We start from the raw sequence: 26388 nt of genomic DNA, 5'->3' as shown, positions 1-26388 counted from the left end.
TTCCTGCTCCTACACTGACTCTTACTCCCAATACATAGAGGGCACTAGGATAGCAAATGCAGGCGTAGGAGAATCAGGTGTACCCTTATTTTAGGGAGTCATCCGTGTCTTTAATTAATTAAAGTTTTTAATGACATGATTCCCAGTGCCATTCACAATAAGGAGAAAATTATAATTATAGGAAGGAGAAAAATACAAATAATACTCCAATAAAATCCAAAACTGTACAACCTCCCTCCGCCCAACACAAAAAACCTACAAGCAACTTCACAGTGCCACATTTTGAGCTCAAATCATCTCATAAAAGCTAAAAACCATAGGGAGAAAACAGAGACAATGCAGCATCATCAGTCTTCCATACTGTTAATTAAGAAAGAAGAGAGTTGAAGAACGATGCAGGTAGTGCTTTTCAAGTATCCACCGCAGAAAGCACAAAGATGCCCATAGGATTTTTTTTTTGGAGGGGTGGTTAGCTAGGAATATAAGAAGAGCCTGCTGGATCAGGCCAATGATCCATCTAGTCCAGCATCTTGTTCTCACAGTAGCCAACCAGATGCCCCTGTGGGAAACCCACAAGCAGGACCTGAGCACAAGTGCTCTCGCCCCTCCCCACCATGCGCAGTTTCCAGTAGTTGGTGTTCAGAAACATTACAATCCAGCTAACTCCCCCTGCCCACCTGGCTGTGCAGTGAAAACTCCTGAGGCAGTGCCCAATTGGCAGAACCTGAAGGCGGTCACTTCACTGTAGAAAGGGATGGGAACCATCACCAATCAGGATTTCCATCCCTGGGCTGGAGCGTTTCACACGATGAACCTGCCCCCTTCAGACTCTGCTAATCACAAATCTGGGATGGAACTGTCAGCACATGTTATTCAGGGAGCAGAGCCAGCCCCACAAGCTCCCTCACATGCCTTGTCATATATGCCTACAGGGCTTCTGTCACACCAGCACCCATTAAACCAGTTCCTCACACAAAAGCATGTATATATCCCAACATTTCAACAAGAGATGCGCAAAAGCCAATCAATCAGTTTCTGTTCCGTGTCAGTTTTGCCAATACATCTGCATGAGATTTGCATTTAAATAAGTTCCGAGAAAAAGGGTGTTTGCAGCACCTATTTAAATACTTCTTCCCTGCCCTGCCTTGCACACCAACACATGTAGACTGAGGCTCTTATGGGTACATAGGAAAGGGATCCCGATTCGGACAGGTGCAGGTTTGCCAAAGGACATGGAATTCAGGAGATATGATTCAGAAGTTCAGGAATCGGGAAAGACGTTTGGGACTGGGTGGAAGCAACTAAGATGTCCCAACAGCTTCCATACCCCAACCACCAAGCTTTTAAAAAGATGAGGCATGGTGCACATGTTGGGATTGCAAACACACATTCCTCTGGGGTGGGTGGCTCTGCTCCCATCTGTGAGGTGACGATTAGTTCTGCCCCCTTCCGTTCAGCCTCCTCCTCCTAAGTTATCTTCCCCCCTTGCCCTCAGCCTCCTCAGCATCCACTGAGACTCTGATCTGCTGGGAGGTAGAGAGGAAGAGCTGGTATCCCTGCTCCCAAAGTTGCTGAAGTTGAGGCACACGAGGGAAAGACCCCTCCCCCCCAAAAAACCTATTTCCCACTATTTTGCCTCTCCCCCCATTTCTTCCTCCTCCTCCTCCTGTGTTGGGGCCTGCCAAACTGATCCCGACTCCAGCCGAGCTGCAGGGCTCATTACATTTTCTTTGATAATGCGCAAGCTTTAAAGGTATTCTGATACAGTTTTTGTTTAACTGCTATGTAAAATTCAAGAAGTACAAAATACGACAGATCACTAGATTAGGATCTAGAGATCAGGTCAATTTTTACAGCACTTTAAAGACTAAGATCCTCAAGCAACCTCTAATTGCAATATGGTAATGAAAGGAGCCCAACAATATCAGGAGGCAAAAGGTTTTGATATTTTGGAGAAGGGAGGGTGAGGGATAGAATCACAGAACTGTAGAGTTGGAAGGGACCCATCTAGTCCAACCCCCTGAAATGCAGGAATATGCAACTGTTTCATATGGGGATCGAACCTGCAACCTTGGTGTCATCAGCACCACACTCTAACCAACTGAGCTATCAATCAATGGCACAATTTGGGAATGGAGAATGTGATTTAGTAACAGCGCAGCCTCTTTTGCAAAATGAGATTTAAAATGCCAATTGACAACATAAAAAGAGCCTTGCAGATGGATGGACTCACAGAGTCCAGCATCCTGTCCTCACAGTGGTCAACTAGAAGCCAGGAAGAGAAGCCCGCAAGCAGGACCGGAGCATAACAGCATCTCCCTCTGTTTCCCAGCAACTGGTATTCAGAAATATACTTCCACTGACAGTGGCGGTAGTACATAGTCATCACTGGCAAATTGTTATAATGGTGACAGAGAAAGCTGGGTGATCCCCTCCCCCGGCTCCATTTCCAAAGCCATACGAAAGAAACTTGGTTTGACAATAAAATAATACAAAATAGTAATAAATGCTGGAGATAGCACTGACCTCCAAATTCAGGGAAGGCTTTCAAGGTTGCCCTGGAGAGTGAATACTCCATGACTTGCCCTAAGTGTTTTACTCCACCTATCTCTTGTAGAAGACAAAGTGCTTTGTCTGCTGCTACCGAGAATGAAAGCAAAGAGTAGCCCTCCCCCCTTTAATCTTCCACACATTTTTTTTTTTAAAAATTTTTTTACAAGGCCAACAGGCTCAGTTCCATCTGAAACAGCTTATCTTTTGTTTGAGAAAAGCTGTAAGATGAAGCGTGCGCGAGAGAAAATTAAGACGTTGATCGTGAACCAAGCAAGGAAGTTCACTCGGCAGCGCAACTGAATTGGATCAAACCCAACCTCTACAAAAGGAGCTTTTCTCTCAAGAACCTGTCAGATTCAGAAGAGATTTCTTTACTACCACAGCCGGCATTGTCATCGGCCCGCTAATGCAAACAGGTGGCTTTCTATTCTCTGCTACAAGCCAAGAGGACAGAGAGGCAGAGAGATGTAGGTCAACGTGACAGTGCCACAACAGAGGGAGAGTTATTTGAAGCTCTGCCATAACAGCATCACACACACACACCCCACACACCCAGAGCCCCCTCAAGGGATCACAATGACCTTTATTGAGTTTTGTTAAAATGTAGGAAATGTACGATCATCTCAAGGAACAACACAAAGACACACAAATGGAAGAGAAATCCACTAGGGATTCCTCAAGCCGTACCGGGAGAGAAAAAGAAGGTAACAGTCGACATAGAGTCACCTGAGTGGAGGTCATTGGTCTGTGCATGCTGGCAGGTCCCATGAAGGTCTAATACTGTAAAAGTGGGGCTGGAGAGTGGAAAAGAATGGCAATATATCTCACATTTGACAACCAATACACCCATTGGGTTTCAGATAGTACATGGGTAAAGGTAAAGGGAGCCCTGACCATTAGGTCCAGTCGTGGCCGACTCTGGGGTTGTGGCGCTCATCTCGCTTTATTGGCCAAGGGAGCCGGTGTACAGCTTCCGGGTCATGTGGCCAGTATGACTAAGCCACTTCTGGCGAACCAGAGCAGCGCATGGAAACGCTGTTTACCTTCCCACCGGAGTGGTACCTATTTATCTACTTGCACTTTGACGTGCTTTCGAACTGCTAGGTTGGCAGGAACAGGGACCGAGCAATGGGAGCTCACCCCGTCGCGGGGATTCGAACCGCCGACCTTTTGATCGGCAAGTCCTAGGCTCTGTGGTTTAACCCACAGCACCACCAGCATCCCTTCAGTACATGGGTAGAAGAGTCTAAAAAGCCCAAGGCACAAATTTTCACAACCCTCTAGTGGCTATGGTGACTAATTTACCAGAAGTAATGTATTCAGCATTAACTCTGGAAGTACCACATGTGGAGTACCGAGTACAGTTCTGGTCGCCTCCCCTCCAAAAGAATATGGTAGAGTTGGAAAAGGGTCAGAAAAGGGCAACTGAAGCAATCGGGGGGATGGAGCAACTGCCCTATGAGGAAATGTTGCAGAGTTTGGGACTTTATAGTTTTAAAGCGGCGAGCAGGAGATGACATGATAGAAGCTTATAAAATTATGCATGGCATGGAGAAAGTGGACCAAGAAGTGTTTTACTCCCTCGATCATAAACAACTCACTAAAGAAGCTGAATATTGGAAAATTCAGGGCAGATAAAAGAAAGGACTTCACACAGCGCATAGTCAAACTGCAGATCTCTCTCCCCCAGGAGGCAGGGATGGCCACCAACTTGGACGGCCTTAAAAAATGATTTAGACAAATTCATGGAGTGGGGGTGCTATTGATGACTACTAGCCACGATGGCTATGCTCTACCTCCACAGTTGGAGCCAGCAATGCTTCTGAATAGCAGTGGCTGGAAACCACGAGAGGGGAGAAGGCTTGGGTCCTGCTTTTGGTCTTCCCACAGGCATATGGTTGGCCACTGTGAGAACAAGATGCTGGACTAGATGGGCTGTTTTCCTGATCCAGCAGCCTATTCTTAGGTTCTTAAATTGTTTTCCTGGCACTGTGGCTAGGATATCAGCCTACACTGCTACTCTGACCTCCCTGCCCACATGCCATGCATGCAAAGCTCTGCCCTACGCAGCAGAGAGCACAACTATGCTTGCTCAGGGGCAGCCCAGAGACTGCAGAACCCCACTGGCATACGTTAAAGACCAATTCATTTACAAGCGTTTTTATACTGCCCTTCAAATATATTCCCAGAGTGCTTCATAAAGCAAATAAATCGACCAATTTAAATGCACGTACAGAAAATATTTAGTAAGATAAAAGCCACAAAAAATATAAAAGCAACATAAAACAGTCAGCAGGATTAGATATACATCTAACAAGCTTGGGGGAAATAAAATGGTATCTGGCTGGGACAATAGCCGTAGCCAGGCCCTGCCTCATTGTTCTGGGAAGAGCTTTCCAGAACTGGGGCATCCCAATGAGAAGGCCCTGTCCCTTGCCTCACCACACAAAGAAAGGCCTCCACTGAAGATTTCAGGGTACATGTAGGGGTGTACGTAGACAAGAAGGCCTTCAAGTACCCTGGTCCTAAGGTGTGGAGGGCTTTATATGTCAACACCAGCTCAGACTGGGAATCTCTTAGCAAAGAAATAACACCTTAATGCCCATTTGGGTATCCACATCCTGCATGAACTGCAGTTTCTGAGCAGTCTACAAGGTCAGCCCCATATAGTGTGAACTACAGTAGCCTACCCTGGAGGTTAGCAGAGCATGGATAACCAAGACCAGGATGCCTCTGTCCAGGTAGGGTTGCACCTGGCATATCTGCCCAAGCTGGTAAAAGGCACTCACAATACCAATATAAATCAAGGAGCACCTCCAAACCTGTTCCTTTATTGGGAGAACAACCCTGTCAAGCACAGGATGAACAATGCTTCCTCAGGCAGATGAACCACTGACTCTTCTCTGGTTTGAGCTTTAGCTGTTGGCCCTCGTCTGGTCACCAATTTAGCACATCCACCATTTCAACTTCAGTTTAATGAAAAGGAGAAAGAACTGGGCTTCCTCTGCATATTGACGGCACCTCGTCCCAAATTTCCAAATGAGCTTACTTAGTGGTTTCAAACAGATGTTAACTACAGGTGTTAAAAAGCATGGGGGATGAAAGATGCAATGCCATAGCATTAATTCCAAGGAGTTTACCCTCTTTGGTGTTTCTTCCTTTGAAGTCAACTCATTGCTGGTGACCCAATCAACCTTTAAATGCCTTCTAGGACCAAGTGTTCCAGATGTCCCCGAGGGACAGCAAAGCTCTTCAAACCAAGACTGCCTAAGTGGATGAGGCAGAACCCTTTGGCTGCTCACATGTTCTTCAGCAGAGAATGGGACAAGGCAGAGGGTGTGTGTGTGTACATCATATATTTTGGAAAATTGTTTTCCATTTGTTTGTTTGTGCATTCAGATGCCTCTTGAGATATCACTGCCAAAAATTGGCACAAGGATTCCTGAGGTGAGGTGGCAGTCTTCATTGACGCTTATATGCTGGGAACCATTTTGAATCAAGAGGGCAGACCAGAATGTGACTTTGGAGGGACTTCATCTGTTTTTTTGACATAGGCTCATCTGCCTCTTGAGGTATCTTTGCTGAACTTGGCATGAGGGATCCCAGTGTGGGGTGGCAGACTGTGCTTCTGTTTGCATGCTGGGTGCCATTTTTATTCAAACTGGCGTACTGAAATGTGATTTTGGCATAACTTTGACTATTTCTCAGCATAGGTTCAGCCACTTCTTGAGATCTCACTACATTCGGCACAAGGGTTCCTGAGATGGAGGCAGCGGTCTTCATTGATGTTTGGATGCCGGGCGTCATCTTGAATCAAGATGGCAGAACAAAATGTGACTTTGGAATGACTTCCCCTGATTTTTGCTGTGATGGGTCTAGACACAAATATTAAACTATCCATTTAAAAATCATGACATCTTTTTGGTTTCTAGAAATTGCTAGATAGTGCTGGGCTCTCCCCACTAGTGAAGGTAGTTAGAGAGAGATATGGAAATATAGACAGATATAAGGAATAAAAATAAAAAATAGAACCAGCTTAATCACAAAGCGCTTGTACATGCAAGGATTAAAATTGGTATTCGTGCCAGCAGGTATGGAAACAGACTGTTAGAGATACTGGGTTAAAATTTGTTCCTGACATTTATAATATTCAGTGTTTAAAAAAAGGGGGAAGAAAGAATGAAGGAAAAAATAAGAACCTCACCGAAAAGAATAATTGCTCCCACAGGGACCAATCCACAGGTCAAAGGGGGGCTTTTTTGCACTTGACTGCAACAGAGTCTTGACGGAGATTTTCAGTAAAACCTGAACTTCAGCTTGCAGCATAATTAAGGTTTGCCCTCGTGTGCACAGCTGAAGGAAAAAGTGCTACTTCAGTAGCTTGGAACAGCTGTCCCCACAAGCGAGAGGGAAGTCTGTCTATTCCAGGGAAGGGAGAACAGAATGAAAATAAATGGATTTTTAATTCAACTATTTTTTAAAAAGAATAAAGTGGAACTAATTTTCATTCTTGTCATGCAGAGCTTGGAGGCACAAAAGGGGAGGGCTTTGCCCCGAGAAATAATTAATTACCTGAAATTTCATTAGTTATGCTTATTAGTAAACTCAGAAGTTTAACACAGAGACTTATGCTACGCAGAAGACAAAGACGACGAAACTGCAATCGCCAGGCACAGGCTCTCCAAGCTCGGCTCTGCCAACTGCCATTCCCTTCACCCCACTGGAGCTCTTCCATAAACCATATCCTACCGAAATTAGTGGGGGGGGGGGGTAGTGGTTGAAGGCTCACATCCAAAGTCTCTACTCCAGATTGAATATTTAATCTTCTGCCCCATCTTTGGTGGAAGATTCCGGACACATAAAAGCAAGCAGTGCAGAGTTGAACTATGGGACGCACTCCCACAGGAGTCAGTCATGGCCAACACCCTGGATGGCTTTGAAAGGGGATAGGACACATACATGAAGGAGGGGGCTATCAATGGCTACTAGCCACAGTGGCTGTGCTCTGCCTCCACAGCTGGAGACAGTAATGCTTCTGAATAGCAGTTGCTGGAAATGGCAGAGGGCTCTTGTGTCTGGGTCCTGCTGGTGGGTTTCCCACAGGCATCTGGTTGGCCACTGCGAGAATAGGGTGCTGGACTGGACGGGTCATTGGCCTGATGCAACAGGGCTCTACTTATGTTCGAAAGTATTAATAAGTTGCTTACGTTCAATTGTGATAATTCCTTGCTTTCAAATAAAAGGTGATAATTTCTATGTTTTAAATGGGCATTTGAATTCCCCACAGCATGTCACACCCTACTCCCCTAAATACCTGAAGGAGCATCTTCACCCCCATCGTTCTGCCTCGACACTGAGGTCCAGCTCCGAGGGCCTTCTGGCAGTTCCCTCACTGCAAGAAGCGAAGCTACAGGGAACCAGGCAGAGGGCCTTCTCGGTAGTGGCACCCGCCCTGTGGAACGCCCTCCCACCAGATGTCAAAGAAATAAACAACTATCTGATGTTGAAAAGACATCTGAAGGCAGCCCTGTTTAGGGAAACTTTTAATATTTGATGAATCATTGTATTTTAATATTCTGCTGGAAGCCGCCCAGAGTGGTTGGGGAAACCCAGTCAGATGGGCGGGGTATAAATAATAATAATAATAATAATAATAATAATAATAATAATAATAATACTGTAACTCCTTTTAGGCAACTGTCATATAGATGGACCTGGTTTGCACAGCATGGTAAGCCATACTACAGTTGTTAACTCATGGTTAGTGAGGAGGTAACTTAGCATGTTCCCTGGACAAAATAGGACGAGGGAGAAGCAAAGCAGCTGAAAGCTCTTCCTCTCTGGGAGCCAGCAGGTTCTTGTCGTCACAGTATGGAGAATTTTGGAGGTGGTCATTTCTGCCTGGCTGGCACCCTGAAGGAGGACATTCCAGCTTGCGATATTTTCCTGTGGTATCAACTTGTGGCTTATGAAGCCATCACCTTACCATGGAACCTATGTGTTCACTTGGTGAATGGAAAGGCTAGAATGACTTATATGGATAATTCAAAGCTACAGTTAAAAGAGTCAAAGTGTGGTAGGAAAATGTTGATGGAGTTACCAGATAAACCATACAAACCACAAGTTTTTTAGGAAGAAGGGAAAGGGTCAGTTAGTGAGAAAAGGAACCTTGCTCAGTTTCTTTTATCACTTTCCAGGAAAGATTTGAAGTTAAGGTAGCAACATCTGACAGCTTGTTATTAATGGACAAAATTAATATTCTAGACATCCCACTCGGGAGCTGTCGACATTCGTGCCCACAGAGCTCAATTATGCAGCATCTGTGGTCGCGGGAAGAAGGAGGTCGACGTGTGGAAACTGTTGAATTCCCCAGCTGCTGAGCAGGTAGAGCGCAATGTCATCGAAGGCTCATCTGGGGCACATCTTGGCTTTCACCTGTCTGAAGGGACAGGAGGTGGAAAAGAACACACCGCCAGCGAGGAGGCTACACAGCTGGTTGTCTTTCCCAAGAAAGAGAAGAGCCACTCAGCTGCAAAATTCATTTTTGTTAGTAAAACAAAATCAGGCCCATAAATATAGAACTGTGGAGTTGGAAGGGACTCCAAGGGTCATCTAGTCCAAGCCCACACGGTGCAGGAACTCCAACTAAAGACTCACCAGCAGATGGCCATCCAACCTCTGTCTAAAACCTTCCAAGGAAGGAGAGTCCATCAACTTCTGAGGTAGGTTGTTCCAACTGACTCACAATTTTTACCGTCAGAAGGTTCATCCTAATGTTTACTGTATGTTGCAGTTTCATGTATTGACCTAGGAAAAGTGGAGGAAAAAGTGAATGGGAAAACCTGGACTAGTTGCAGCTCAATGCCTGGAGGGCAGGACACAAATACAGCCCCAAGGGCTACTAGAGGGCTTTGATGCCGATTCTGTGGGATGCGCAATAGTCGGTGGGGTATGCAATAGAAAATTATTATTATATCATTAGTATTGCAATGCACTCCAAGTTCAAGTTTACCATTTCCAATTAATGCATTAGCTGAGCCCGATTTCCCCGAGGTGAAGAAAAGGCAATATTGGAGGATATAAAAAGGCAGCGGCAATTCCTTTAGGTTCTGCTGGCTGCACTTGTTTATTTTCAAGATTGGCTTTAACCATTTGGGCATGGCGTTTTATCTGTTCGTTGGGCTTGTAAGCCACCACGACACCCCCCAGGTGGGCTAAGAGGCAAGGCAGCCATTTCAAACTAAAATCAATATGTTCTCGGTTGAAGTTCAGAGAGCCTTGTGCTGCTGGCAACCTCTGGAACATCCTAAGCAAGCACAGAGAGAATAGTTCCAGCATGGAATATCAAAGATGCTTCCCTCTTTAAAAACTCTGTACGCTAACACACACACAAAACAGGGCAATGGAGGTGGCGGTGAAGGCGGCTCCAGCGGCAGCAGGTCCATTGTAGGATCCCAGCAGCTTATAAGTAACCTGGGAACATGGAGCAACCCAGTCAGATGGGTGGGGTATGCCATATTTACTCAACTGTAATACACACCTTTTTTTGGCCAAATTACTTCGCAAAAATTAGGGTGTGCATTAGATTTGATGGTGCATTAGATTTGCATAAATACGTTAAGTTGCTGTTGTTGTTGTTGTTACAACCCAAAAATGGGGGGGGGGGAATCTAAGGCGTTTCACAAAGTAATTGCAAGATTACAAAAGATAAGTCCACCCACTTCTAGCATTCCTGAGACAATGATACTCAAAAGGCCGATGAAAACAGCCACAAAGCTCATCGGGTGACTTAACCAAACTCACAGGGTTGTTTGCATGGAAAAAATTGGGAGATGGGGGAGCAGAAGCCACTTACACTGCCTTGCGCTCCATGGAGGAAAGATGTAAATAAATAAAACAACATTTTCTTTTTCATTTCCTCCATTGTTGTTCTTGCTTTTTAAAAGGATTTTGTTTTCCCAATAAGCAGCAACATAGAATATTCATATTCTGTATAAAGGCCTCTTCTTCAACCCGGTTTATATGGAAGGCTTAGCTCTCTCTTTCTTGGATAGTCGGAATGTCAGAGTTCAGGTGGAGGAATGGGAACCCAGACGCTTGTTGTCTATATCCTGCTTCTGCCCCCCACCAGTTTTGTGAAGTTCACTTTCTTGCGCAAATGGCAGGAGACACAAAGTCAACTTGCACCTTTCCTGAAATCTTTGAGGCAAAAGGGGATATCAGAAGGCTCCCACCAGTGACGCCCTTGAAAATAAATTTTCACTTCTTTGCCTCAGAGGAGAATGTCGAGAACTGGAGGGTGAGGGAGGTTTCGGCAGCCCCAGAAGAAGGGGAAAGGCACTTAGAAAGTGGAGGGGTTGTGAAAAGTGCATCTGAAACTTTCTGCCATCAACAGATTAAGGGCACTGAGTGGCAGGAAATAAGCATATCCTTCTTGAGCCCAAAGAAAGAATCTACCGTTTAGTAGCATGGATTCCCAGAGTCTCCTAAATGGAAATCATGCATGGAACCCATTTCAAAAAGGAAGTGGGGAAAATAGAAGGACTAGCCATTTAAGACCACAGCCATATTTAAATCTCTAATTTTCCCCAGAATGTTGATTACAAATTAAATCCCAACTCAACACACATCGTCCCTGTGAAGGTACAATGGGACATCTTTGGCCACATCAGGAACTATTATAAAAAGAATGTCCCTTGCTGCTCACTATAGCAAAAAACAAAGAGTCTATTTCTGCCCCCTCCCATTCACTTCTGAATATGAAAAGGTTATTTCTGATTTTGACTGGGATTCATAGCATTTGAAAATCAGAAGACTATCCCGAAGATGGATTTTTTTGCCCTCTAGCTTAAAACATGGAAATAAATATTTGAATAACTTAAATAGCAATATCTGCTACGAGATAGGCAGTCATAAATCCAGAACATAATCAGGAAGGTGGGGGGAAAGAGATTGGCTTCAGCTATTCACTCTTGGATGTGCACAATCTTCATTTTATTTTTGTGCCCTTGAAAAAAGGGATAAATGAAAAGGTGTGAGCCGTAATCCGTGAGAGCTCCACAGATACGGAAATTTAACACTGACAGATATGACAGAGACTCATCTGATAGCCTAAGCCCTGCTTCAGAAATCAGGGAGAGGACAATGAACTGAATACCGAATAAAGAGCCAAATCTGACCTCTCCAGCGGTGAAGATGCAGCCAGTGGGGCGGGGGACTGAGCCATGCAACAAATATCAAAAGCTAAAGAAGGGCGGCGGTGTTAGTGGGGCTCTGCATTAACATCACTGCCACTCTAAGTAAGTCACAGCTAAGTCCTTCTGGCTTCGGAATTCTTTTATCCCACTTACACTATTGATTTTCAAAAGGCTGGGATAGATGGCTGCCCTGGAATCAGATTAAGGCGAGAAAAGGGGGGACGGATGGACCCAAAGGAATTAAATTCTGGGAAGGGAGGGTAGAGAGGGAAAACTGTTGGGAGATTAAAAGAGAGAGAGAGAGAGAGAGAGAGAGAGAGAGAGAGAGAGAGAGAGAGAGAGGACTTTCCAGACACAGAGTGGGATATGAATAATACACTCAGGAACGAAGGGAGATTTCCCACCTGCCTTTCCGAGGAGCTGGTCGTGCTTCCATGACCCTGAAGCATTAGAGGAAGTCAGACCAGGCAAATGAAACAGCATCAAAGAAGGATAACACTGGACACTTTGGGAAGGCCACAGGTACAATGGAGAGAGTTGTGTTTTATGAATCAGAGAGGAGATTCCCCAAGGCATCTCCAAAGGGGCTTGCATCTGTTGGGGGCTACTGAACATCGCTCTCATTCCTCAGTGGAGAGCCTTGATCAAAAACAAGATGCAAAAGGAGAGAGGAGCTTACTTCGTGCATTGGACCCCAGAGAAGATAATCTCTAGCACTTCTGCCCAGATCCATGGGAAATCTACCCCAATACAGCAGAGTAAAGGGTGCAGGGGAACTCCAACATCCCAATACTCTGCCTCAACAAGTGGACTTTGCCAGCTCTGTGCTGGCTTCCATCAAGAAGGAACTGACGCAGTCTTGGTGGCTGATCTCACAGGTTCTTCAAAAGGCTTAAAGGGCACTTGGTGGTCACAGAAAATCCTCCAGCTCAACACACACAAGGCTCCAGCCAGCTTTTCCCTCCCAAGCACCAGCTCTCTTGGACTACCATCATGAAGTTTCAGCTGCCTGGCTAGTGTGAAAGTACCCCAATATGTAGCCAAGCATCGCTGGGTGGGAGCCACAGCCTTGCGCAGCATCCACTTTTCCACAAAAACAATTTGCCGTCCCTTAAGAGTCAAACAAACCTTTTATTAAAGGGGGATAATAGTAGTAATAAAAAGCTGTAAAAGGCACGAAGGCTGGATGCACGCACAGTTAAGCCTTATGATATTCCTCCACTCTATTGATCTGACATTATTTATGGCAACTTTACTGGGCAGAATATCGTCAGCCTCTTCCCAAATTGAGTTTTCGGAGACTGCAATAAGGAGGATGAGGCTCTTCCTGGATTCAGCCGTGTCACACGCAGAGATGGCTGGATTCTCCAGGCGTCTTCTCAGAACACCCCGGAAATGAACTAATTTGTTTCCCCAAAATAACTGGAGATAAATTTGATTTCCTGAGCTAATCTGAAGGACTCAGGAAGTGAGCACATGACCTGAACCCATGAGCCAGTGTTGAGAGCACCCTTCCTTTATTAGTTATTATTTCTTATATTTATATCCCTCCCCTTGTCCCAAAGGAGCAGACTAGGAAAGGTCTCTACTGAAAAGGCCCATTGAAAGAGGAAAGTCTTCAGTAGGCACCCAAATGAAAACAGAGATGAGGACTGCCTAATTTTCAAGCAGAGGGAATTCCAAAGGGTTGAGGCCACAACACCAAAGGTCTGATAGCTACTCATTCATTGGATATTTTTCAACAGAGGTTGGATAGCCACCTGTCAGGGATTCTTTAGCAGCGATTCCTGCATTATAGTGGGTTGGACTAGATGAGCATCTGTATCATCCAGGACCATGCAGGTTTTCTGTCCCATAATTATCTCCAATGGATTTCCCAAGCTATTCCATGTTCCCACAGGCAAAGAAGGAAACGTCACAAGCAACTTACAAGGAAGTCATATTCTCAGCTTCTCTTGATGCTGCTTTAAAGTTTTCAGTACTAATCTTTACAAGGTTGGCAAGAACCATTTGGGGCTTTAAAGGAATGCAACAATAGCTTCCAAGAGGCTTTGCAATGCTAATCCACCTCCTCTAAATATTGCATTTCTCTTTCTACTTAAAGAAAAAGTGACTGAGGCCCATTAACCAAATGTTGGTTCTGCACCATCCTCCCCATCTTTCTTCTCCAGCACACGAAAGCAAATATGCCATGGGATGCGCATCGAACTGACCCATTTTGCCTTGCACTGCCAAACACATGTCAAGTACACTTGATGATACTAAAAAATGCCCCAATGGGACCTTTTAATTCATTTTAATGCGACTCCTATGCCAATGCCACTTGATTGAAATTATGAATCAAGTGTTAATTACCTCATTAAAAAGGCAACATATTTTATGGCATGATGGGGAAAGTGAGATTAGAATAGAAGGAGCCTAATGACAAATGTGAATGCTAGGCAAATTTAATCTCCCTTCAAAACAAAGAGGCTACGTTTAGCTGCAAGGGATCAAACTGATGCTTAAATAACGTTGATGAAACTTCTAAAAGCGAACTCAGGTGGTGACAGCCAATGGCTTTGTAGCCAAATCAGGGGCCACAGAGAAACACAAGGGAGGTATCAGTCAGCATCCTTGGCGGAACCCCAAGGTTCACAGATGTACAAAAATGGAGGATGGAGGTAAAATCCAACCCACAGCCACACGTGTACTGAGCATGCTCAGTAAACACAGAATGCTGAATGTCATTTGGAAAAGAAAAATGGGACGGCTATCCTGGAGCACGAGACACCTGGCTGGCTGGCACCCTGAAGATCTGCACACCTGCAACATCTTGTGGAGATCCCCCATTAACACAGACCGCTTTAAGAAAAGTCCCAGTGTGAGAATATATTGTTACAAAAGCCCAGCACCAGTCCCTCTCTCTCTGCCAAGCCGTGGCAAAAGTGCATGGGATCTCAGGCACCCACACAGGGTCTGTGTCCCTCTGGAGAATAGAAGACATGGTGGAGGCTGTCGTGCTTTAAGAAATAGGGTCTGTTCGCCTATTTACACCCTCAGTCTGCATGGAGGGGGTCCAGATCTTAAGATAATGGCCCAAAGCATTGCAGGCAGTCCTTCCTTCTCCCCCACCAAGATGGATCCAGCGGCGGAGCATATGCCCACGCTGCCCAGGATGGGGGCGCTCCCGAGAAGGGCGGGGCACACTACCGAGAGGGGTGGGGCATGGAGGGTGCCCTCCCAGGCACGGGATAGCTGCTTGGGTGCATGGAGCAGTGCCCGCGCCCTGCAGCCAGCGGAGGAGCAAGCTCCCAATGGCAGACATTCGGCGCGCCACCCACCCACGACTGCCAAATGTCACCCCCCTCAGCGAAGACACCTGGGGCGGACCACCCCCCACCGCACCCCCTTCCTCCACCCGGATGGATCTCCCCTCCTCTTCTTCCCAGAAGCCCCTTGTCCTCCCCCAGAGCAGTTACCCTGGTAAACTTCCAAATTTCCAGTCACTGGTCACACCTGGAGCAAGGAGTTGTTGATGACTGTCAATGGCTCTCTATTGAAATCCTAACAGCTCTGCTCATCCCTCAGCCAGCCAGACTGGTTTGCATAAGGCAACCGAGAATTCCTTTGCAGCTTATATTCTTTCTTCATAAAACACCATTCATACAAGGACATCCTCTTGCAGAATTAAATAAAAAGTAAAATAAAAGAGATGCCTTAGTTTGCTTAATAAGAAAACACGGAGTTTTAAGGAAAGACACCCTATGCATATGAAACCCTATTAACACCAGTGTGCTAAAAGAGGCTTAATTGGTAGCATTTATTCCATAATTATAAAATTGGATAATAAAGTTGGAACATTTATGAGGAAATGGGCCAGAGATCTATAAGAGGAGTGGACTATGGAAGAGCAGAAATGGATTTAGGTTAAATTACCACCACCAAGTATATAAAAGGAGTTTTAAAGTAAGATTCAATATCAACAGTATTTGACCCCAGGTAGACTTAATAGGATATATTCAACAACACAGGATAAATGTGTTCTGCAGCTGCTTGGTAATGCAAATATAGGACTACTATTTGAAATCTTATTTCAGAAATGACTGGACGTCTATTACAAAATGACCCTAAAATACTAGTACTGAATTCAGTATCTGGAAGGTATAGTGTTAGATCCAAGTGGTTGGCGCCATTCCCACAGAGAGCAGCAGAGGTGGGCAAACTTCATGCTAATCAGATCCACTTTGCTTTATAGTAGAGTCCCAAGATCTACCAACTGGAGCCACGTGTAAATGACAGAGTATTAGGAGTAAATAGTCTATGATTCTATGATGAGCATGTAGCAAAGAGGAAGTTCAAACACCAATCACAGTGAAGCCTGGCTGGACATTCACCGCTGCACACATGCTTTTCTCAGGATGCAAAGCCATATGGGCAAAGGAAGGGATGGAGGAATCTAAAGACTCATTAGGGAAAGCAACACAAACAAACGGAAATCGAAATGCATAAACAAAACCACCAATATTTGCTCCAGCTGTAGCAGAGACATTTCACCAAACACTCCAGGACATTTTATGGCCCCCATAAACACTCATGTACGTAGGAGGCATAGCTGTGATATTCATACACATAAAAGCTGCTTTATTGGATGCTATCAAGCAATAATAATGGCTATTAGGTATAGTTTCTGTAAATTACATAAAAGTCTGCAAAGAGAATTATACTGCTTTAAAACCATACCTAAAAGCAATTGCCATCTAATAGCACAGAGGAAATGTGGGAAATGCCTTCTATATAATAAAATATGTCTAGCCCCAGCCTCGAAATGAGCACGTGCAATTGCCATTAAATCAGTGTCGCTCAGAGTTATCTGGGGGCATTTCCTGCTAACAGAGATGCTTTTCCATAGTTTTGTCACGTTGAAAAGGTACTCACCTCTCCAGCTCATATTCCTTCATGCCTATTTTGACGGCCTTCATTACCTGTTGTCAGAAACATAGGACACACCCTAAGAAATTTGTATCAGACGAACCTTAAACACGACAATTTTGTGTTTATCTTGGGAGCTACCACGATTTGATGTATAATGCACTTAAATAGCACCCCCTGGACATAGCAAAGAACATGAATGTACTAGAAGTGTGTGATGATCACATCCTGGATCCAAAAAATTCTGTCCCCAAGGTGGAGCTGAATGCACATCCCCACAGCACTTCCCTACCCATGTCCCCCCCCCCACCTTAGGGTAATAAATATCTGATGAGGGTTCAAGTGGTGATCTGAATATGTGAACCTACCCCTCCATGTGAGAAGGCCACGCAGATGCCTTAGGAAATGTGCTGAAGGCTTCTACGGAACACAGGAGCACATTTGCAGCATGTTGAGTAAGCCTGAGCCTACAAGGTCTACTCTTGAGAAGAAAGGACCATAATGATCAAGGGGATGCAGCAAATCTCCTTTGAGGAAAGGCTGCAGATTTTTGGACTTTTATGAATCACATGGAGAAAGTGGCAATATATATACAGTGGTACCTTGGCTCCCGAACAAATCAGCTCCTGAATGCCGCAACTTGGAAGTAACTGTTCCGGTTTGCAAACGTTTTTTGGAAGCCTAATGTCTGTTTTGGCTGTTGGCATTGTTTCTGGGGCCAATCAGAAGCCACGTCTTGCTTTGCGAACGTTTTGGAGGTCAAAGGGACTTCCAGAACGGATTGAGTTTGAGAACCAAGGTACCACTGTATATATATTTAACCCTCTCTCGTAACACTAGAACTTGTGGTCACCCCATGAAGCTGAATATTGGAAGATTCAGGACAGATAAAAGGAAGGACTTCTTCATGCAGCAGAGTTAACCTATGGAGCTCACTCCCACAGAAGGCAGTGATGGCCACCAACTCTGCCGAGTTTAAAATAGTGTTGGACAAATTTATGGAGGGTAAGGCAACCAATGTCCACTACCCATAATAGCTATGTTCTCTTTCTACTGTTAGACGCAATACACCTCGGAATACCAGTTGCTGGGAATTGCAGGTGGGCAGATTGTTGCTGTGCTCATGTCTTGCTTGCAGGTTCCCTACAGGCATTTTACTGCACACTGTAAGAACAGGCTGCTGGACAAGAGAGGCTACTGGCCTGATCCAGCAGGGCCCTTATGTTCCTATGTGTTCCAGCATGATAAGTGAAGACATTTTGTTCCCTGGGCATCAACAGCAAGTTCAAGGGCAAAGCAATGTGTATTATTAGGATTCTATTAGAAGGAACATTATCCTCCTAATTCTGTCCCAGCTCTTCCATTAGTTTATTACTAAGCAATTCAAGTAGCTGGGAACATTTTCTGAAAAGCCACCGTTACACAAAGAGCAGAAAAAATTATTATCTGTAAGAGATCCATTACCTCTTTATGAGCTTCACTGGAAATTTTATTGGTATAGCGCAGGACTTCCAACTCCATGTCCGTCTTAATCACACGGCTTCAAAAGGAAAGGAGAAGAGGAGAATCAGGTTAGTAATTCCCCCTACAGCTCAGCAGTGATTAAGTTGAGAGCACAAAGAATAACCAGGTAACCTAATTGGCAAACCTGCCGCCGACCAGATGCGTTTCAAAAGCAAGAGGCTATTACGAGATTGCAGCAAATAAAGGACATCAGGAAATAAAAGGTATGTGTGGCATTCAATTTACTCAAAGTAGGATGAGCTGAAAAAGCACCTGCAAGGTTGGTATAAGATATCAAGTTCGATCACCCTAACTGCAGCCCCTAGACCATAGGGGTGCAAGCAGCTAGAGTCTGTGGACAAGAAGGAGAAGATCTAGGGCAGCCTTCCCCAACCTGATGCCTTCCAGATGTTTTAGACTACAACTACCATCAGCCAGCCAGCACAACAGAAAAGCCCAGCTGGCTTAAACTGATGGGAGATGCAGGCCAAAACATCTGGAAGGCATCAGGTTGGGGAAGGCTGGTCAGTGAACTTGGCCATGGCTGAAGGCAGGAGACCAGTCAGGCTAGTGCCTGCCATTGTTAAAATTATTTCAGAGAAACCTGAAGCACTTTCTCAGGTCCATTTAACAGAATCATTGGGCTCTGAGTGTGAATAAATCCTGAGTTTATACTCTTGATTTGTAAATTTATCACATCAGTACACTGTGGGAATTCTACTTCAGTTTGGTTTTTAAAACAGGCCAGGCAAGACAGGGTCAGACACAAGTTAGACGAGGGTGCTGTTCACTGTTTCCAGAAACTCTCTTCTCATTGTGAGACTTTTGTGGGTGGGCTGAGATGGAGGGAGGAAAGAAAATGAATCAATACTGTTCTATATATATTAGTAATTTTGTATTAATGTGACATTTTTATATGTAACTGTGAATTTTTGTAATATTTTGTTTAAGTTGTCTGTTGTTGCTTCAGTTTTCCATACACCACTTAGAGATATTTTTAATATATCAAGAGGTTAGAAATTAAATAATCAAATCAAAAATGACCATGGATCCCCCATGCTGTGTCTAGTTCAGCTTACAGTGTCAGTATAAGTTAAGGATGAAGGAGCCGGATAATGAACTAACGGAATTGTATTGAAGAGCTCAAACACATTTCAAGCTTGAAAAACTTTAGTCCTGGGAAGTAAAAAACCTTTCACAAGACGCTATCTATTTATTTGTTAATAACACTTCTATACTGTCTCCCATGTCAAGTCAGGGACAGCTGGCTGCTTTCAAGGCATACTTAACGGTGCACAGAATTCCCTCACTCTGTAAAGTGCAAAGCAGGTTGGTTTATTCTAGACCTTCCTGTTCACATCTACCACGCCCACCCCCATTAGACACCCTGAGAAAGTTGACAGAAAAAAACTCCCCTCCCCACTCTTATAACACTAGAACTCATGAGCATCCACTGAAGCTGCAAGTTGGAGATTCAGGACAGACAAGAAGCAAAACATCTTGTCCCAGGCCAGACATGCTTTATTGACCTTGCTTTGCCTCGACCTGCCATGAACAGGCAATCCCTCTGCCTGCATTTACTGCACAGGGTACACAATTGTGGGGTCAGACAGTCCTCTGAAGATATGCATGTTTTATTGAGCCAACCCTGCACTCTTTACCAAGCACAAGTCACAGGCTCACAGCATGGCAGCTTCCTGCCATTTCTCAAGTTATAGAAAGGGGAGTCCGAGGCACAGTAGCAGAATATGAATGAATCCTTGCCTAAAGCTATGAAGTCCTTTGGGTTGCTGAAGCTTGTTTCGCAAAGGTAGCAGACGGAGAAGGTGGGCGGGGGAGTGGGGAGAGAAAATATCCCCGCACACTGTTTTGGCTCAGAGCTGTATTAAATTTATGAACCCCTGGATGAAGAGTTTAGCAAAAATCGAAAGCTTGCACGTCTTCAGGCAGGAGCTGGGGTGCAGCATAAAAGCTAAGGAAATGGTGCTTGGGATCAAGGCGGCCTAGCGCAGATCGCACCTCTGCCATGAACTCCTGGTGGCCACCCAGAATGCTGTTTAGTGGCTGCCTCTAGAGTGCTTGGCTAGGTCAGCCTTTATGAATTGGAAGCCCTCCAGTTGTTCTAAACAGTCAAGGCTGAGTGGGGCTGATGGGAGTTGCAGTCCAAAGCATCTGGAGGGTGCCAGGGTGGGGGAAGGCTGCTCAAGATCCAGGTTTGCAAACCTGTTTGATCACAAAACCATGGTTTGTATCAATTGACATGCACAGTGAAACCATGGCTGGCAGAGGATTTCCCAGCTTTTCCGACTGGAGTCTTTCCCAGTTCTTATTGGAGATGAACCTGGGACTGAACCTGGGCTGGGGCATTCTGCATGCAGGACAAGTGTTGTGCTCACCAAAACTTGCTCTTCCTTTTTTAAGGAGCAGGCAAGCACAGCCTTAATCTGATCACCTCCCATGATGGGACTTGAAATTGCATCTCCCATTTTCAGTAACCAGGACACTAGAAGTTGATTCCGAGAGACTGCTTCCTGTGCTGGCATACGGGTCACTGTTCGGAGCATGTCTCTTGACCAGAGGGAGGCAAGTTCAAAGCCATAAATCCTGCAGACACACAAAGACCGTCTCTGCACTAGAAAGGTGCTTTGGGGCTAACAAGAACATTTCATTCGTTCCCTAGAAGGCACGAGCAGTTCTTTCACCAAAGTTTGGAGCAGCTACTTTTAAAGTCACCTTGCCTTAAATAGCATCCAAGATAAAGAACGTAAGAGCCTGAGGACTCAGGCCAATGGCCCATCTAGTTCAGCATCCTGTTCTCACAGTGGCCAAGGAGAGACCTGTGGGAAACCTGTAAGCAGGACTTGAGCACAACAGCAATTCTCCCTTCCTGTGTTTTCCTGCAGCTGGTATTCAGAAGCATTTCTGCCTCCAACTATGGAGGTAGAAAACAGCCTTATCCCCCAGAAATTTGCCCAATGCTCTATATTAAAACCATCCAAGTTGGTGGCCATCACTGCCTCCTGTGGGAGCAAGTTCCAGTTTCAAATGCATATATTAGTCAGAATAGAATGCAGAAATTCTTTAAGGAAAACTTCTGTATATTAAGAGAAATATATTAAGAGTTCTAGCATCATGAAAAAGACGGGAAGTCGTTTCTCTATCCACTTCCTCCGTGCCATGTATAATTTTATAAAGTCCCAAAATGCTGCAAACCTTTCCTCATATGGAAATGGATTCTGCCATTTTGAACATACCAGCGTTCTTATGGTACCCTAATCTGAGTTGTGAATGTTTTAACAGAGTCTGAACTGCAGCCTTCCAAAATGTGCGCCCTCCACGTGCTGTTGGACTCCCATCAGCACAGACGATTGGCCATGTTGACTGGGAGGTGGAGCCCAACAACATCTGGAGAATCTTCCGTAAGGAAAGGATGCTCTTCTACAGGGTAGCCAATGTGGGTACCACCTATCATTACAGTACTGTGTCAAACTTTCTGGCACTGTCTGCCCCCCATCTCTCTCTCTCTCTCTCTCTCTCTCTCTCTCTCTCTCTCTCTCTCTCTCTTACACACACACACACACATTTCAAAACTGTGACCATGGTGCTAGCAGAGCATTCATGCATCCAAAGATGTCCATTACATCCCAGCTTAGCTCTGATTGCTTTAGTTTACTAGACCATTTTGAAACATGTTATCCACTAACAATGCAAAAGAACTAGCATAAAAACTCCCTGATTTAGACAATACAAGAACTACAAACAAAGCCCCAACCATATTGAAATCAGTAGGAGAGTGCCACAAGAAAATCAGAACCAAACAAGTTCATAAGTACTTTCTGTGAGAGGAAATGATCAGCCCAAACTTGACTTAGCAGCCAGCTGATCTGGTCTAAATAAAGCGTCACGCAAAAGACCAGGCCAGGTGTAGAGTCTCAACCCCACCTGAGCCAGGGTAGCTGTCTTGCAAAATCAAGAAGTAAACTATCCTTGGCACCTGCACAAAGAATACATGGGGGAGAGCTGGCCAAAAAAACAAAAACAAGAACTCATAACATCCTCCCTCTTCTCTAAAATGTGCAAAAATGGAAACACTTGATGCAACGTTAAAAGGTTTCCAACAAGCCTTTTAAGTAAATATCTTTCCCAGCCTCCATCTGTATTAGAACAGCTTTTAGATGCTTTATCTTTTATGTGTTTGCTGCCCTGGGCTCCTGTGGGAGGAAGGGCAAGATATAAATCTAACACATACATATAGACATACATATATAAATAATACTGCACATTTCTCCATCCCTCTTTCTTATCAATCCCTGCTTTGGGGTGGGGAATGGAAGGATGCAAAAATGCCCACAACAACTGCATGCATTTCCATTTACTACCCTTGCATTTCTAGTGAAACAGGGAATGCAGAGATGCAGACTTGCAGAACTTACATGATCCAGTTTCTGGGCTATGTGTCCTGTAGTCTCCCTGATTGCTAGGTTTCCCATGTCCCAACCTTAAGGATGGGATGCCTTATTTGGAACTGGCTGCCTCTTTCTAAAAACTTTCTCCTTGGCACACCTTATTCTCAGATCTTTTAGGGGGCAGATATAATACGTCCCTGCAAATAACAGGTGCTAGCTTTACACGCTCTTTTTAAGTGCGGTTTATACCAGGGGAGCTAAAGAAACTCTCTCTGCGTCCCATTGTACATTATTTGGCTGGCTACTCTTCAAAATCTCCACTGGTCATTTTAACGGAGGGCTCCAATTTTTCAAATTGCAAAGCTCGCAATAAAATTCCTAAATATAGCAATCCCACTTAAGAAATCTGATTGCTTCTTTTATTTTTTTTCCCCTATTATGATCTTACACATTTTATATCCTGTAACATTTTTTATTTTATTTGTGCCTGGTGGGCCATAAATAAATCATGTTTGCCACTGAATATCCCTTGGTTACAGGTTCTGGCTTGGCCTGCCTTTAATCATCTCATGCCTCACTTAAATATTTTATAAAAACCTAAAGACAGAAGAGAGATTTTATTGGCACATTTTAACTACAAAGCTTTCGGTGGCAGATTTGCTAGAGTTTCCTTTGCAGGCAGATGTTGCCCCTGCAATCATATATATTGAGGTGGAAGCGTTCATCAATGTAGTTATTACCAGGGGGTTAGAGGAAGCATAGTCAATCCTGTCATGAGACCGTTTCCAAGCCAACAGTCATAATCAGTTTTACCAAGGCTGTTATTTTCTCCTCTGTGTTACTGGTCAGTTGACTCAAAACAAATCATTTTGAAGGGTTACAAGTAACAGCAAGGCATACTGGACACCTGAATTTCCTTTGCCGCTGCTGCTTTGACTTGTAACTGAATGTTGCATTTCGCTTTACGCTGTTTCAATACGATTGTTTAATTCTTGGTTTGAAATGTGCATGGTTTCACCCAGGAACCTTTGATAGAATTATAAACACTTTTAATGAAATAAATACTACTACTCCTGTTTCCGAGGGAACAGCTGGTTCTGTGATGCTTTTATTGTTATAGTCGTTATAGTCTGTGTTTTAATGGATCTTCTTAGATTATGTTAATTCTATTAGTGCTTTAGTACATTTTAATGGTTGTCTTTTCTATGTTTTTAGCTTGTTCTGTTTTATCTGTGCAAGCTGCCTTGAGTCCTGGACAGGGCAAAAGGCAAGATATAAAAAAATATAATAATACCATACAGATGGGTTGAAATGAATGTTTAAAGGCATAACTGGGGAGGAGGCATCTGCAGGACCCCCTCCCTCCATCCCCTGCACCTGCCTGAAGCGGCTTGCTCCATTCCCAACCATCCCATTTTGAGCAGGAAGGCCTGTAAGCGTGTTCAGCTGAATGTGATTTCAAGTCTCCTCATCACTGGGAACCTTGGGCTAGTAGCAAACGGACAGGCAGCACAAATCCCACAAGCAAGGTTTTATATACTGGGGGTTGTTTTCCCCCACAAGAAACTTAGCTGCCAGGTTCTCCACCAGCTGCAGCCTCTGAACCAAATGCAAGGGGAGCCCCACACAGAGAGCACTGCAATAATTCAAACACCCTTCAGACCTGCCAGGGCAATATGAGATGGCTGAGGGGTGGAATAGACATACACACTCCCTGCCCTCAATCTAAGCCCTCACAGATTCTCTTAAACTTATGGACATATATGTTACACCTGAGAAGAGGGGGGTGTCCTAGCTGCTTTCAAACACACCTGGAGGATCCCATGTTGACAAAGGCCAATCTCATTCCTTCTCCAGGCCTCAGTAAATTGGCTTGTGGCATCTCCATTTCCAACAAGAGGGCTTTTATAACCCCCCACAGCACGGAAGAGTCGTAACATCCACCTTATTGAAAATGAGTTTTAAAATTAAGAAACGTCGCTGTGGCGCAACACACTTTAGGACTTGGGTTCTTCTCGGTTTCGCTCCTGCTAATGTCAGGCACCATTGACATTCAAGTGTAATTAAAGAGAACATCCATAAATTTGCCAACGGAATGCATTAGAATTAATGCTTTTAAAATGAATCCCAAAAGGAGGCAATAATCGCCTGACATTTATATAACATTACCCATTCTGCCAGACATTCAATTAATTCTTCTTTGGGTAGTCTCTGCAATAGTATCATAATTAATGTATTTGTATTTGAACCTACACAACCGCTAACACTAAAGAATTTTGCAAGAATTATTTCAGTGGCATTCAGATCCTTTTCTTCCTTGTGGTATTACATCATGGCTGCAGTCCACTTGGGGGCTGTAGAAGGGCCTTCACCATAGGCTGTGCCTTGACAGTGGCCCAGGCATCAGGAATTTGGCACACAGCAACCCAGGAAGAGGGTGTTCTCGGTCTCATCTGAACCCAGGCTTGTGGTTTGTCTTAATCCAGACAAACCCCGAGCTGTAAACTGAAGGGCAAACCTTGTTTGCCACTCACAGCTTCTCTGGAGTGAGGCAAACCCCAAGCCCAGATTTGGACAACATGCTAAGCCATATCCCAAACATGGGATTTACTGCATTAGTTTTCCTGGTTATCATGCTAGTGCTTCTGCTCCTTTTTCTAGCACCCCTTTCACACAACAGCCCTTGTCGTGTTATGGAACTGTGGCTTTTTCACTGATATGCTGACACGACACATTAATTTCATTCATACCAGTGGGTGTGGTGTGGCATGACAACGACCAACATAGACAACATTGCTCCTCCACCCCAACATTTCCACAAATGCTCCCATGAAAACAGAAGGGAAGAAGTGTGTGCTAGTATAATTGCCCCAATTTTTGTGACTTTACTCCCACTATTTTCTGGGCTGATGTGGTTGCAAACTGATTTTTTTCATGAAATCAAATAACTTGGAAACGAGTGCAGAACTTCCACTCCATTCCACCAGATGTCCAGATGTGACTTTTACGTCATGTGGAAGCTCAAATGTAATGCAAAAATTAACAGTTAGGGAAATGTCAGGGGAATGGGATAAAACGCTCTGTGATTGCAGCCATGGTCTCACACAGAATGTTGGGACAAGCTTTGGAAAACAAATGTGAAAAGACAACATACCATTCAGCAATTTCCGGATGAAGAACTGCGTTGTTAACCACAAATCTAAAAACGAGAGAGAGAGAGATAACAAAAATTAGCTTGAAACTCTAGACACTGGGTGGGTGTCCAACTCTGGCATCCAATGAAATGTGAGCATGCTTAAAGGGGATTGTTAAATGAAGGAGAGCCCAAGTCAGTGCAAACAGGAACAGAACAGAAGGAGCAAACAGTCTTTAGTGTGTTGTGGATTTCTGAGGTAATATTTATTGAGACTTTTCAGGGCCCCATAGGAGCTACTGGAGGGCATATTGGTGCCCAACGCGGCCTCTGAGATAAAGGGGGAAAGGAAGTTAGAGCGAAAGCAGGCAGCCGTGATTTCAGGTAAAATGAAGATGTATTCATATATTTTCATACAGCAAAGCAAGAGAGAGAGAGAAAGAGAAATAAAGGTGATGAATAAGCACCCACAAGAGAGATAGTGGCCACTTTGCCAGGAGATGTAGCAACCCAGGACTTTCTGTGGTGGCATTCAAAATTCAAGGCTCTCCCTCCACCAACATGGACTGGAGAAACGTACAGTATTACAGTTTCTAAGATACCATTGCATGCTTGAATTCAAGCTCTGCAAAGTTCTGAACAGATATTTCACATTCTTAGGAGCCAGCATCCAATTTCTGGATGC

The 26388-nt window shown here is 44.5% G+C and overlaps 1 protein-coding gene across 1 annotated transcript in view; it reads right to left on the bottom strand.

Annotated features, from left to right (window-relative positions):
• Positions 1-26388, bottom strand: part of PEPD (peptidase D) — a 123515-nt gene that overhangs the window by 59885 nt on the left and 37242 nt on the right. Inside the window, exons 7-9 of the mRNA XM_083625248.1 lie at positions 25725-25769; positions 18126-18201; positions 16668-16714 (exon numbers count right to left, since the gene is read on the bottom strand). Coding sequence (XP_083481374.1) covers positions 16668-16714; positions 18126-18201; positions 25725-25769 — 168 coding nt within the window. The remainder of the gene's footprint in view (positions 1-16667; positions 16715-18125; positions 18202-25724; positions 25770-26388) is intronic.

This window comes from Podarcis filfolensis (genome assembly GCF_964270895.1).
Source record: "Podarcis filfolensis genome assembly, chromosome: 8".
Lineage (NCBI taxonomy): Eukaryota > Metazoa > Chordata > Lepidosauria > Squamata > Lacertidae > Podarcis > Podarcis filfolensis.
Note: the sequence above shows the minus strand (reverse complement) of the source record. Positions and strands in the feature narration are given on the sequence as shown.